The 14,293-nt window shown below is 39.2% G+C and overlaps 1 protein-coding gene across 4 annotated transcripts in view; it reads left to right on the forward strand.

Annotated features, from left to right (window-relative positions):
• The window catches only part of RASGRP3 (RAS guanyl releasing protein 3), a 108,192-nt gene extending 103,113 nt beyond the window's left edge, over positions 1-5,079 (forward strand). For all 4 annotated transcript variants that reach the window (XM_079791918.1, XM_079791921.1, XM_079791920.1 and 1 more), the window contains exon 18: positions 1,078-5,079. In XM_079791918.1, coding sequence (XP_079648044.1) covers positions 1,078-1,086 — 9 coding nt within the window. In that variant the 3' untranslated portion in view covers positions 1,087-5,079. The remainder of the gene's footprint in view (positions 1-1,077) is intronic.
• Positions 5,080-14,293: the final 9,214 nt, after the last annotated feature.

The raw sequence follows: 14,293 nt of genomic DNA on the forward strand, positions 1-14,293 counted from the left end.
TTTAGAAGGAATGATCTACACATTTATTATTTAGGTTCAGATGATATTTATGAGTCCGATAAGTAAAAATGTTAAACAGACAAAGAAAGTAGTTGGATTTATGATCTGTGCTTTTCCTTCCGTGGAGTTCCAGGACTTGCATTCATTTTGAAATATAAGGGTGTGGACATTTTCTGTGGTGGTGGATACCATTCCACCAATGATCATTGGGCCCTTGGATGGCAAGAAAAGGTCAAGATTACTCTCTTGGCAGTAAGAATATGCATATTTTCTTTATAATGCTTCTTTGTTTTTTATTTTCTGCTAACTTAAAATAATTAAACATAGAAAGGCTAGGAAATGGTGGACTAGACAAATGTTTATCTATGTATACCTATAAATATCAGTATAGATATAGATCTTTTTCCCTTATAAATTTTCTCAGTATCCTTATACTAATATATATTATGAATTTCTAAAAGGGAAACCTTGCCCTGGCCAGTTTTTCTCAGTGGTTAGAGCGTCAGCCCTAGACTGAAGAGTCACGGGTTTGATTCTGTCAAGGCCACATACCTTGGTTTCAGGCTCGATCCCCGGCCCCAGTCGGGATGTGTACATGCGACGACCAATTGATGTGTCTCTCTCATATCAATGTTTCTCTCTCCCCTTCCTCCTTTCCTTCCACTCTCTAAAAAAAAAAAAAAAAAAAAAAATCAATGGAAAAAATATCCCTGGGTGAGAACGATAGATAGATAGATAGATAGATAGATAGATAGATAGATAGATAGATGATAGATAGATAGATAAAATAACAGGGAAACCTCCACAAGGGATATTTCAGGGACCAATGCTTTGTAGAGTACCCTGTAGGGAGAAGTGTCCTTATTGGCAAGCATCCTTATTGGATGGGAGCCTCTGTATGGACGCCTTTAGGATTTCATGTGCTGGGTGGATACATGATCTTTTAATTCTCTCTAAATCTTGAGAGTACAGATTCTGATCACTTGAGATGGCCCTTCAAATAGACAGCACTCTAGGAGCACTCTTATTTTGTTCAATGAGACGCAGCCATGCAACAGGTTCTGATTTGTATTGCAGGATGGCTGACTTCAGGCTGAAGACACCGAACGCAATCTCGTTGGCATTTGGAAGGAGCAAGATGAGAAACTCGGAAGAACAGTCCAACTCTCAGGAAGTTACCTGAAAAGATATGTGGACGTTTACTGCCTAGTGACACCGGGGGATCTCCCTGATTGCACTATGGGACAGAGGACTTGCCCTATGAACTATTTATTTCCTCCCCGCCCCCGCCCCTGGTTAGGTGCCGCAAAGACTGTGTTATGTAGTTGGTGGTTTTCTCATGTATCTTTCTCTAGAGCCATTCATATACGGGTGAAATGGAAGCTTTTGTGCATGTACTTGATACTTACTCTCTATCAGACTTTGCTTTTTTTTGTGAGAATATTATTTCAGTATTTTTATAAACTTTTTTTTTGGGGGGCAGGGGTTAATGAGAAGTTGATCTTGAGGGTTTTTTGTGTGCTTTTTGGATGGGACCAGGACTTAACATTTTCTTGAGGGACAAGGATGCTATTCAGATCCTGGAAGGCAGTGATTCTTCTAAATGACCATCTGATGCAAGGAGAAGCTGTTTACATTGTTTTTTTTTTTTTATCATATGGTTGCTATTAGGATGTGTAATAAGTCACACATTTATATATCACATAAGTCTTACCAATTCTGCATCACTAAGAAGCTCCGACACAGCCATGAAAACTCTCCTAATAAAAAAAATTCCTAATATTTACAATTGCCATAAATTATGAATTTTGTCATTTGAAAATTAACTCTTCTTGTCCCACCTGACTAGGGTTAGTCATCTTTATCAAGACTTCTATTAAAACTGCTATTAAGAAATGTGAACCACAAAAAATCAGTTCAAATCTTTGGGGATAAAATTTAGAAGAAACACACACCACTTAGTGAAATACAAAACAACCATCTATTTTTAAAAACTCAAAATAGTTCTAAGTATTTTATTTGTTAAAAGAGAGAATTTGGGGCTGTAAAAGAGCCCTAAGAAATTGCCATCCGTAATTAAAGAGCGTCATAGGAAGCAAATCACAAACCAGCTTTGGTGAACAAGATTTCGTTTAAAATTTTAGTGTCAATATTTTATATATCTTTTTATATATATTTTTGACCCAAAATAACTCTACGTGGGCCTGTTTGTTACATGATGAGAGGAGAGAGCACTTGGTTTAAGATGTTCAAAAGTGGAGATGGGATTGAGCCTGGGGATGAGGGCAATGACCTGCTACCAAGTGACCAGTTAGAACTGTACCCACAGAGGTGCACTGGTCTACATTTGGAAATTTAAGTGTATAAATAGTCCATGTAAGGCTGAATTCATTTCTATTTGGGGCAGTCACGTCAGTAAAAAATAGCCTTTTTTTCTCTTTTCCCATTAGGTCATTGAGGACAGTTCTGCTCAGCAAACATTTGTTGAGCACCTACCTGCTCTAGGCATTTCCTATGCTAGATGCACAAAGACAAGCAATGCTTGGTCTCTACTCTCAGAAGCTGAGAGCCTGTGGGCATTAAGGCAAGGTGGTTGCTTAAAATACAGTCCCAAATTTGCTAGAACTGGCATAATTGTGCGATTCGGAGATGGATTTGCAGAGATACTGAAAATTAAACCAAGTTATTAGTTGAAGGAGCCGTGACTAAGCCAAGTAATATGAGAATTCACCATATGGAAACACCTCAGAAGGTAAACAGCCACCCCCAAGTGTTGGTTTTATGTATATATGCTATCTATTCTTTTTTTTTAAATATATTTTATTGATTTTTTACAGAGAGAAAGAGAGAGGGATAGAGAGTTAGAAACATCAATCAGCTGCCTCCTGCACAACCCCCACTGGGGATGTGCCCGCAACCAAGGTACATGCCCCCGACCGGAATCAAACCCAGGACCTTTCAGTCCGCAGGCCGACGCTCTATCCACTGAGCCAAACCAGTTTCGGCTATGCTATCTATTCTTATTCCTAAATGCAATGAAATACATGCTAACAAAATTAAAAACAGAAAATGGCAGTTTAAGTACAAGCAATCTTTCTTGTGTTGTTGTTGTTGTTGTTTTAATTTAAGAAAATTCAGGAAGAAACTTGTTAATAAATGTTAGACTGTTCTTTTTCTTTTCAGAGCAATTATATTCTTGCCACTCAGTATGGGCTACTTTTGAGTAAAAAGCAAACACAAACAAAATAAAATAAAACAAACATATGTGTGTACATATGTATAAACTATATGTGTGTATATGTATATAAATATGTACATACACTATACTATTTGTAGAAATTTGAGTCCATACTGAGCAACTTGATAATTAAGATTATACTCATTTACTCACAACCAATGGCGATTGTGATGATTCCAATCTACCCATTTCTCATAATCAGCAAAATAAACAAAATAGGCGAACCCATGGTGGAGCAGAAGGATATTCCGCCAGACCTTCCTTTTGTGGTTTTGATGATCGTGGTCACCTTTTAGGTGGAAAGCAAAAACAAAACTCTTAACAGTGAATATTATTAGGTACCAGGAGAGGATATGCTATACGATGCAACTGGGTCTTCATGGAAGGACATACAAATTGGGTTGAGGCATGTTTATATCTGCCTAAACCAGAGGGCGGCCCTAATGGTATTAGAACAATTTAGGTTGAGTGGTTGCTTTTTAGAGCCATAATGTCCCCAGATTTCTCTGGTAACAGAGACTCTCCAAAAGTCAGAGGGGTTTGGTATTTAATAATGCAGGGCTCCTACAGAAGAGAACTGTTATTAATAGTAAGAGCATAATATTCCTAAGATAAACACATTGATTTTGCCAAAATATACAAGACTCTAAACCAGCTTTCGCCAACCGGTGGTCTGTGGACCACTAGTGATCCGTGAGGTCTGAAAGGTTGGTGACCACTGCTCTAAACGGCTGAGGAGGTAATTTCAGTCAAATGAGATTACAATATACCTTTGGTATGCAATCCACAACCAGATTTAAATCCCATCTTTCTCCCTTAGAGTCATGAGATCCTATTTGAGCCTCAATTTCATTATTTGAAAAAGAGTTTTCACCACCTTCCTCAACTACCTCATAGAGTTGTTATAAAGATCAAGTCAAATAATATTTGTAAAAATACACTGTAAAGACCTTTTAAATTAGCGAATGCTATTTTTCAACTAAGGAGGTTCTACTCTAAAATTGTCTTCAAGATCTCAGACTCTATGTGATACAGGGCTGTGTACTTTGGAGGCTCTAAATACACAATTTAACTAAATTTTGTGTCACCAGACCAGCATGGCTAAGTGGTTGAACTTCAACCTATGAGCCAGAAGGTCACGATTTGATTCCATGGTCAGGGGACTTGCCGGGCACGGTGGGGGGCAGAAGGCAGCCAATAGATGATTCTCTCTCATCATTGATGCTTCTATATTTCTTCCTCTCCCTCTCTGAAATCAATAAAATATATATTAAAAAAACAACAACTAACTTTTGTGTCAAATAAGTCTTATCCAAGCAAAGAAGCATAAGTGAAAAATATTCAAAGTTTTTCTTATTCCTGGCACTGTGTGTAGTTAGTTTTTGTCCGTTTTCTAAGATCAGTTATTCTTGCTCTGTTTGAAAATAAGTAGGCAAGATAAAGAAACCAAATGGGTAAAATGTAAATGAGTTTAGAGAAAAATAGGGCAAAATATAAACCTGATTAAGAGGCTATCTCTCGAAAGAACTACAGGGAGACAAGAAGGAAACAAAAACTAATTTTTAAACTAAAAAGTATGCCTGGCCGGTGTGGTTCAGTGGTTGACCATGGACCTATGAACCAGGAGGTCACAGTTTGATTCCCAGTCAGGGCACATGCTGAGGTTGTGGGCTTGATCCCCAGTGTGGGGTGTACAGGCAGCCAATTAATGATTGTCTCATCGTTGATGTTTCTCTCTCTCCCGCTCCCTTCCTCTCTGAAATCAATAAAAATGTATTTTAAAAATAAAATAAAAAGTACGTCATTTATTTTACAACCATTCATTCAAAGTGGTGATGATAGGAAGCTACTTGGAATTTAAGGCTCATCAGGAAATAGCTTTCTCCAGCTGCATCCAAATCCTGCCTGCTGAAGTCTAGAGACTACTTGGACCTCAAACCAAAATATTTACTTAATTTTCTCTTTAAAATGTTAATGGCGAGCACGTTGGCATTCACATTCAGTGACTTGCAGTTTATATATAATAGCATAAGGGAAGCATGACCACAGCAGCTGGCCTAAGCCCTTCAAAAATAAATTGTCATAAAAACCTGAAAAAGGAGGGGGAGGAACAGTTTTGGATCCGATAAAACACACGAACCAAATGAAACGCAACCCACCAAATGCAATGTTGTAAGCCTTGTTTGGACTCTGGATCCAAAAAATAAATAAAGCAGATGTTTTCAGGGAGCAACCGGGGAATATGGACCTTATATTAAATGATGTATTGAATGCTCATTCACTTCAGTTGATAAGTGAATTTAGGGTTTTCAGGAGAATGTCTTTATTTTTAGAAGATGCCTGTTGATGTAGTTAGGGATGAAGAATCAATATCTGAAGTTTACTTTCAAATTGTTCAGTCAAAAAAAAAAAGTTTTGCATAAAGAGATAAAGCAAATGTGGCAAGATGGTAACAGTTGTTGAATCGAGGCACATGGATATGTACTGTACTATTTTTTAAACTTTTCTGAAGGTTTGTAGTTAAAAGTTGGGCTAAATGGTATGGACCCTCTTAGGGTCTGTGTCACAGAGGAACAAATTGAGGAAAGGTGAACAAGGGTGACAAATGCTTTCTTGTAGCAAATTCCCAAGGAATGACTGCAGAAAAATGCATAGTCACACTTTTAATAATTACCTATGGCCTAGCTGGTTTGGCTCAGTGGATAGAGCGTTGGCCTGTGGACTGAAGGATTCCGGGTTTGAGTCCAGTCAAGAGCACATGCCTGGTGCTGTGGGCTCGATCCCCAGTAGGCAGCCAATCAATGATTCTCTCTCATCATTGATGTTTCTATCTCTCTTTCCCTCTTCCTCTCTGAAATCAATAATATATATATATATATATATATATTTTTTTTTTTTTTTTAAAATAATAATTACCTATGAAACAGAAAAAAATCACAGAACTATTTGTTAGCAGAACAGAGACAATAACCAATTTTTTAAAAACTCCTAATACAGTCCTCTTTCCAGGAATTTCCCCATTGCTCTCATTTTTTCCTATAGCTACGATGATTTCAAAGGTGATGCTCTGTACACTCACAAGGTAGCAGAGGTAAGAAGGGGTTGGCTGGTGTACAGTATGCAGAGATCGCTCTGGTCTACGACAGTGGGTACATAATGTGGGTCCCTCAGATACACATGAGACATTTACCAGGTAGTGGTCTATAAGCCTTTCTGTTCACTACACACTTTTAAATTTATACAGTAAACCCTCAATTTTGCAGACCTCGATTTAACAGACTTCGGATTTAACAGACAAAATTTCTGGTGTGTATTCATATGTGCAAATTAACACCCTGTTCATTTTAAAATGCTTTTAACGAAGATTTGCTTATAATTAACAGGTTATTTTGTTGTTGTTGTTGTTATTAATTCACTGTGTGTGGTTTTGTTGTTGTTTTTTTTAACAAACTTTAGGGAATAGGACCTATGTTGAAAAAAAACACTGTAATAATTTTGCCGACGTAAATAAATATTCCATATCTACACCTATAGCCTATATATTGAAAGCCAAGAGTTGCCGCTTGTAAACAATGTTCAGCTAATGATTAGCACGTGATCACACCACATCCCCAGCGGTCACTGGTTCTGTGCCACGTGGCGTTACCTTCTGCGGCAGCTTTAACAGGTGCCAGCTGGTGCCCCCACGTGCAGCAAGCCACGCCCAGGCCTGGGCCTCTGTTCACTCGCGGTGACTGCGGTGACTGGTGAGTGCACGCGTTTACTAGACTTTCCTGCATAAATTTAAAATTATAGTCATGTACATAGAAAACTTCTGTGAAATGGAACTTTTCATACATACTTAATTTTCATTACACAAACGTGCAGTAAAAAGAGGTCAACTAATTTGTCAATTTTTTAACATATGCATTGGAAAAAGCTACTTCATTATATGACAGACTTTCAGCTTTAACGGAAACCCCCCCCCCCCCCCCCCACTGAATTAGTTCGTTATATTGAGGTTATACTGTATTCAAACTATTTTATCATAAATGTAAGAAAGTTTATTATTTGTCATAAAATGAAATGAGCAGCCACTGTGATTGGAGTATATTGCATAAAGACCCCTGAATCTGAAAGAAGTCATTTAACATTTGATCTGTGAGTTTAATGCAAGTGCTTTAAGAGATTTAATTTTTTGTAAAATAGTTGTATTTAAAAGACGTCGTATAGCCTGGCCGGCATGGCTAGCGGTTGAGCATTGACCTATGAACCAGGGGGTCACCGTTGGATTCCTGGTCAGGGCACATGCTTGGTTTTGCGGGCTCTATCCCCAGTGGGGTGTGTGCAGGAGGCGGCTGATTAATGCTTCTCTCTCATCATGGATGTTTCTCTCTCTCTCTCCCTCTACCTTCCTCTTGGAAATTAATTTTTTAAATATATTTTTAAAATATAAAAAATAAAAGACACCGTATAGCTAAGACATACTGTTTTTGGTTGCTCTGAACTCAGACTATCCTAAGGCCAATTTGATCATTAAGGGAAATAAGCTTCAGGAGATTTAAAGGGCTAGAATGCTTTGACTAAATGTTAAAGGAGGCTTCCTTGAAGCAATATTTGGTATTGTCTGTTTGGCACCTTGAGGATGTTACACTCTGGGGCAATTCACATGAGGAAGATCTGAGATTTGTTTGTGGGTGTTTTTGTTTCGGTGTTTTTTCCTTTGTGTGTGTTTTTTGTTTTGTTTGTTTTCTATTTTTTAAGTTTATTGTTGAAAGTATTACAGATGTCCCCTTTCTTCCCCCATTGACCCCTTCTAGCCTGCCCCACTTCCTACCCCAGACCTTCACCACACTGTTGTTTGTGTCCATGGGTTATGCATGTACTAGTATGTATATAAGTTCTTTGGTTAATCTCTTCCCACCCACTCACCCACCCCCTCCTTCCCTCTGAGATTCATTAGTCTGTTCCATGTTTCTGTGTCTCTGGATCTATTTTGTTCATCAGTTTATTTTGTTCTTTAGATTCCACATATGAGTGAGATCATGTGATTCTTGTCTTTCTCTGACTGACTTATTCCTCTAGGTCCCTCCATGCTGTCTCAAAGGGTAAGAGATCCTGCTTTTTTATAGCGGCATAGTATTCCATGTACCACAGCTCTTTTATCTGCTCATCTGCTGATGGGCATCTAGGCTGTTTCCAGATCTTAGCTATTGTAAATTGCACTTCTATAAACATAGGGGTGCATACATTCTTTCTGATTGGTGTTTCTGGTTTCTTAGGATATATTCCTAGAAGTGAGATCACTGGGTCAAATGGCAGTTCCCACCAGCAGTGTACTAGGGTTCCCTTTTCTCCACATTCTCGCCAGCACTTGTCATTTGTTGATTTGTTGATGGTAGCCATTCTGACAGGTGTAAGATGATACCTCGTTGTCGTTTTAATTTGCTCCTCTCAGATGATCAGTGACTTTGAGCATTTTTTTTCATGTCTCTTGGCCATCTGTGTGTCTACTTTGGAGAAGTGGCTATTTAGATCCTTTGCCCATTTTCTAAAATTGGATTGTTTTCCTTTTGTTGTTGTGTGAGTTCATTCTATATTTTGGGTAGTAACCCTTTACCAGATGTATCATTGGCAAATGTATTCTCCCTTTTAGTGGGCTCCCTTTTCATTTTGTTGATGGTTTCTGTTGCTGTGCAGAAGTTTTTATTTTGATATAGTCCCATTTGTTTATTTTCTCCTTTGTTTCCCTTGCCCTCGGAGATGTATTAGCAAACATATTGCTATGAGAAATGTCTGAAATTTTGCTGCCTATGTTTTCTTTTAGGATGTTTACGTTTTCACGACTTACATTTAAGTCTTTTATCCATTTTGAGTTTATTCTGGTGTCTGGTGTAAGTTGGTGGCCTAGTTTTAAAGCTGGTATTATCAGATACATACTAAATGCAATGAAAAAGATTCTCATATTTGAAAAAAAACCCTGTAATTTAAAAGCAAAAGGGTGCATAACATTGTCCATTGTCGCTTCTGTATTGTGTGGGCAACCAGGATATTTTAGGCTGTTTTGAAGTTGTACGGACTGAATGCTATGCACTTTGCAACATTTGTTCCAAACTTGAATCAGGAAGGGAAGAGAGATACTCTCCCTAAGATTCTGTTTAAGGTATTCCTGAGTAGTAATTACCTCTGTATTGACAGTGACTAATCAGTGAGTGCATATTATGTATCATACATTGTAGTAGGCATTTTATAGATCATCACACTTATTCTGTACAGCTACTCTCGAAGGTGGGAATTACTACCCTCATTTTACAGATTGGAAGATTATGGTTTAGCTAGGCCAGTGGTCGGCAAACTCATTAGTCAACAGAGCCAAATATCAACAGTACAACGATTGAAATTTCTTTTGAGAGCCACATTTTTTAAACTTAAACTTCTAACGCCACTTCTTCAAAATAGACTCGCCCAGGCCGTGGTATTTTGTGGAAGAGACACACTCAAGGGGCCAAAGAGCCGCACATGGCTCGCGAGCCGCAGTTTGCCGACCACAGAGCTAGGCTAAATAACTTGCTCAAGGTCACGTAGCTCATGCACCCAAGTTCTGAGTCCTGGTATTATAAATGAATCCTTAGTATTTGTTACAGAGTACGTTCCTCTAAGGAAAACACACTATTCCTTTGTTTTCTGTAGTAAGCACTAAAATATCTGGGTAAAAAGTTAATTGATAGAGAACAGTATCACAAGACTTAAAGCCGTTATATTTCATCATATTGTAAATCAGATACTAAGCCCAGCTGGCATGGGCTCAGTGGTTGAGCGTTGACCTTTGAACCAGGAGGTCACGATTTGATTCCTGGTCAGAGCATATGCCTGGGTTGCAGGCTTAAAGGGTGGGGCATGATGTTTGGTGATTCTCATTATTGATATTTCTATCTCCCTCTCTCCCTTCATCTCTGAAATCAATAAAATATCTCTCTATATAAAAGCCTAAGTGACCATTATGACAGAATGACCGGAACGACCGGTCACTGTGACACACACTGACCACCAGGGGGCAGACGCTCAACACAGGAGCTGCCCCCAACCCGCAGGCTCGATTGCCAATGGGGCCTGCCAGCCAACCTCCCTGTCCCTCCCCCCCGGCCAGCAGGCCCAGATCGCCCAATCAGGGCCGGGCCCCCAGGCTGGGATGGGGAACTGGGGGTCGGTGGCGGTGGACGTGGGCGGCAAGGGAAAAGGGTGAGGGGGGAACCTGATTGGCCCTGATTGCTGGCCAGGCCTAGGGACCCCACCTGAGCATGAATTTCATGCACTGGGCCTCTAGTATATAAAAAATGTATATGTACTAAAATAGCCCTCACTCATCTTTTAGGTTGGGATTGACTTTCTGCTTATCATTAGTTTCTGATAATTGAGAATAAGTTAGAATGAAACAGATTTCTCTTAGTTCCACCTTAGTGTAGCTGACTTATGACTGGTCTTCTATCCCATGTGAACTGGTCTCTATTGAGATAAAGGATTCTGAAGCGCCTAAGGGCTTAGGAGCAAAGACAGAGATGGTGTTAGCGAAGGCCTTGATTAAGTGCTGGGAGCTATGTACAACTGGGAGTAAATGTATCTGCTCAGAAGACTTGATAGTACTTTTCATACCTTTCCCCAAGAAAATCTGATCTCAATCATCTTGTAAATGCCTCATTCAAAAATAGCATTGATACTGATTGCTAGATAAAAATAAATTTTTGATAGGTTGTAATCATTCAGTCCCTCCACACCTCTCCCCCTTCTCCTAAATTTTGTTACAATTAATGTTATTGCCACCCAATTACAAAATGAAGAAACTCAGAGTCATACTAAATTTCTTATTCTTATGCCAATGAATAAGTGTGGTGGTCTTAACCTTTTGCACTCGGATGTCGAGTGTGACTCGACACGGTTAGCATCGGTAGCAGCTCATATGTCGAGCCACACTCGACACGTAGTTTCACCGCGGGGGGGGGGGGGGGGGGGGCGGGGGGGAGGGGAAGGGGGATTTTTGTCTATTTTTCCAGTATCTTTTCTTGTTTTCATTAGCATGAAAGGACAAGTAAAATGTAAATGCCGTCTCAACTGATGCCAAAAAAGAAAAAATGAAAAACTGATAACGCATGTGAAATTTATTAGGAAACTAGTACATGATCGTGTTGGAGAATTCAGAGATGGTACACTAACTTCCAGGGGTAGATTATTATCCACTAACTTAGAGCAATGTTTAGATGGAAAGCTCCATATAATCACACCTCACCCTAACAAAAAACAGATTGTGTTGCTTGTTCTAACAGAAAAATCAAAGGAGGAAGAAGAGAGATGATTTATATTTGCAAAACATGTGAATGTAAACCAGGTCTTCATGTGGGTGAATGTTTCAAAAAATACCACACCATGAAAAATTATAGAGATTAAAATTACTCTTTCAATGTATCAATAACTTGAAATATAAAAAAATCCAAATAAATAAGTTTGTATGAAAAGAAACTCGTTTTTTATTCTACTGCCACGCTTTGTAAAATCTGGGGTATTTAAAAAATTAAATCCCGAGTAGAATAAAGGAATCGAGAAAAAAGCGAGTACAAAGGGTTAACTCTTATGTTATTTCCTGAATTGTCCCTTCCCCATCCCTATTCTACAGTTTAAGCTGTGTTTCTCATTCCAATCTTTGCCCCCTGCCTTAAGTCCATTCTCTACTCTTTAGCCAATGATTTATACAGAATCCATGATCTGTCCATGCCTTGGCATACTAAGGTCCATAAACTAGGTCCAAGTAACACTAAATTTAGAAAGGTATGTAGAACCCTCTATTACCTGGCACCTGCACCCTTTCCAACTTTTCCTGCCAATTTCCACCTCACCTCATGTCAGCAATACTGAAAACTGTGCCATTCTAATACTCTGGGATCTTTCATTCTTAAAACCATAGTATAGTACAAGCTTCCGTTTCTGCATCTGCCACTGGACATTTCCCAAGGCAGGGACTGCCTAACTTATCTTTGTGCTTCAAATGCCCACCACAATGCCAGACTATGGCAGGCACCCAAGTGTTTATTGAACTGAACTGCAGGCCTTTTTCTTCTTGAAGAAAGTGTAACATAATGTAACACATACTGGTCATTGTAATACTTTATTTTCTTTGAAAATTTCCCTCCAATTCCTAACTTTTTCATTGATACGTCGTGGGCAGTGAATGGTGTACTGTGGAAGTTCTCATGCCAACAGTATGCAACACTTTTTAGCAACATGACTTTGCAGGCAACTAAACGGTGAATGAGTCCAAACACTGGTGTGCATACCTCAGTCAGTGATTCTTGAAATGTGGAAATGCAGTGCTGAACAATGCTTCAGTCAGTGATTCTTGAAATGTGGAAATGCAGTGCTGAACAACAAAGTGAACATTTCTAGTGATTAGAATCACATTAGTGAAGAACAAGAGAAAAAGACAAGCAGCAGAAAGTTTTATATAACTTTATTTAGTGATGAATGCTATTTTCCTATTTAGCTAAACCTAAATTTTCAAAAGGCAAAGTATCCAGAAAGGTAGAATGTGCAAAACCTAAAAAAATAAAAACATCTAAGTATAAGATCCTATATAATAAAAGGCTAATATGCAAATCGACCCAACGGTGGAACGCTTAACACAGGAGCTGCCCCCTCGTGGTCAGTGCGCTCCCACAGGGTGAGTGCCGCTCAGCCAGAAGCCGGACTAACGGCTGGCCAGCGCAGGCAGTGGTGGTGGCAGGAGCCTCTCCCCCCTCTGCGGCAGTGCTAAGGACTGCTGTCAGACATCCTCTGAGGGCTCCCGGACTGCGAGAGGGTGCAGGCCGGGCTGAGGCATCCCCCCCTCCCCCCCCGCCGCCCACCCACCTAGTCCCCCAGTGCACAAATTTCATGCACTGGGCCTCTAGTTATGTATAAGTGAATTAGGCAGTGGGAAAATAGTTAAGTATATATAGAGAAATTACTTCAAATGCTTTCTTTCCCTCAGCAGGAATTTATTTTGTGCCCACAGATGGACACTAGCTCGATTTTTGGATCTAGAGCAAGAAATGAACATGACAGTGCCATATCTTTGACAATTTTCATAGTGTTGACATCCCATTCTAGTTCCTAGTATAGGGAGGAAACAAAGCACTAACAAAAGGTACTGTTTGTCTCAATCTGAGAGACAATATTTTGAAATTTCAGGTAAAAAATTTCCTCCTAATTTTTGTTTCTCCAAAGAATTCCCACATACCCTATTCATTATTTACTACAAGTTAAGGTTAAGAATGTAAGATCAACATACTTGCTCTATTAAGAAATCTAGTAACTTTATTATTTTAATATAACAAAACTGGTGGTTTGAAATATCCTATTTCTAGAGAATGAAATCTACAGAGAAACTAAAGGACAATTTCTTTATGGTTTCATGTGAAAAAATTCTAGTTTGAAGCAGAAAATGAAAATTTTAGAATCATCATGGAGAAATGTATCATTTATTTTCTAATATGCTCATATTTGAAGAGCAATCTATTAACCATAAAAATGAAATTATATTTCAAAAGAATGCAACATAGTCATTAGGTATATTCTGAGGCTTGGTAAAACAGATTAAGGAAAATATTAAATGTAATATTTTAAGATATGAAACCTTGACAATCTTATTTTTAATAAGAAACTCCTGCCCTAGCCGGTTTGGCTTAGTGCAGTGGTCAGCAAACTGGGGCTCATGAGCCGCAGTTTGCCGCTCTGTTGACTAATGAGTTTGCCGACCATTGCCTTAGGGAAAAACACAAAACATTTTAATAATGTACTAATGTCTTTAACCTTAAGTCAAAACTTCTGGGTAAGGATAATGCCTTACGCGTGGTCGGCAAACTCATTCTAGTCAACAGAGCGGCAAACCGCGGCTCGAGCCGCATGTGGCTCGTGAGCCGCAGTTTGCCGACCACTGGCTTAGTGGACAGAGCACTGGCCTGCAGACTAAATGGTCTTGGGTTCATTTCCGGTCAAGGGCACATGCCCAGGTTGCAGGTTTGATCCCCAGTAGGGGGCGTGCAGGAGGCA

Source organism: Cnephaeus nilssonii (genome assembly GCF_951640355.1).
Source record: "Cnephaeus nilssonii genome assembly, chromosome: 15".
NCBI classification, from domain to species: Eukaryota; Metazoa; Chordata; class Mammalia; order Chiroptera; family Vespertilionidae; genus Cnephaeus; species Cnephaeus nilssonii.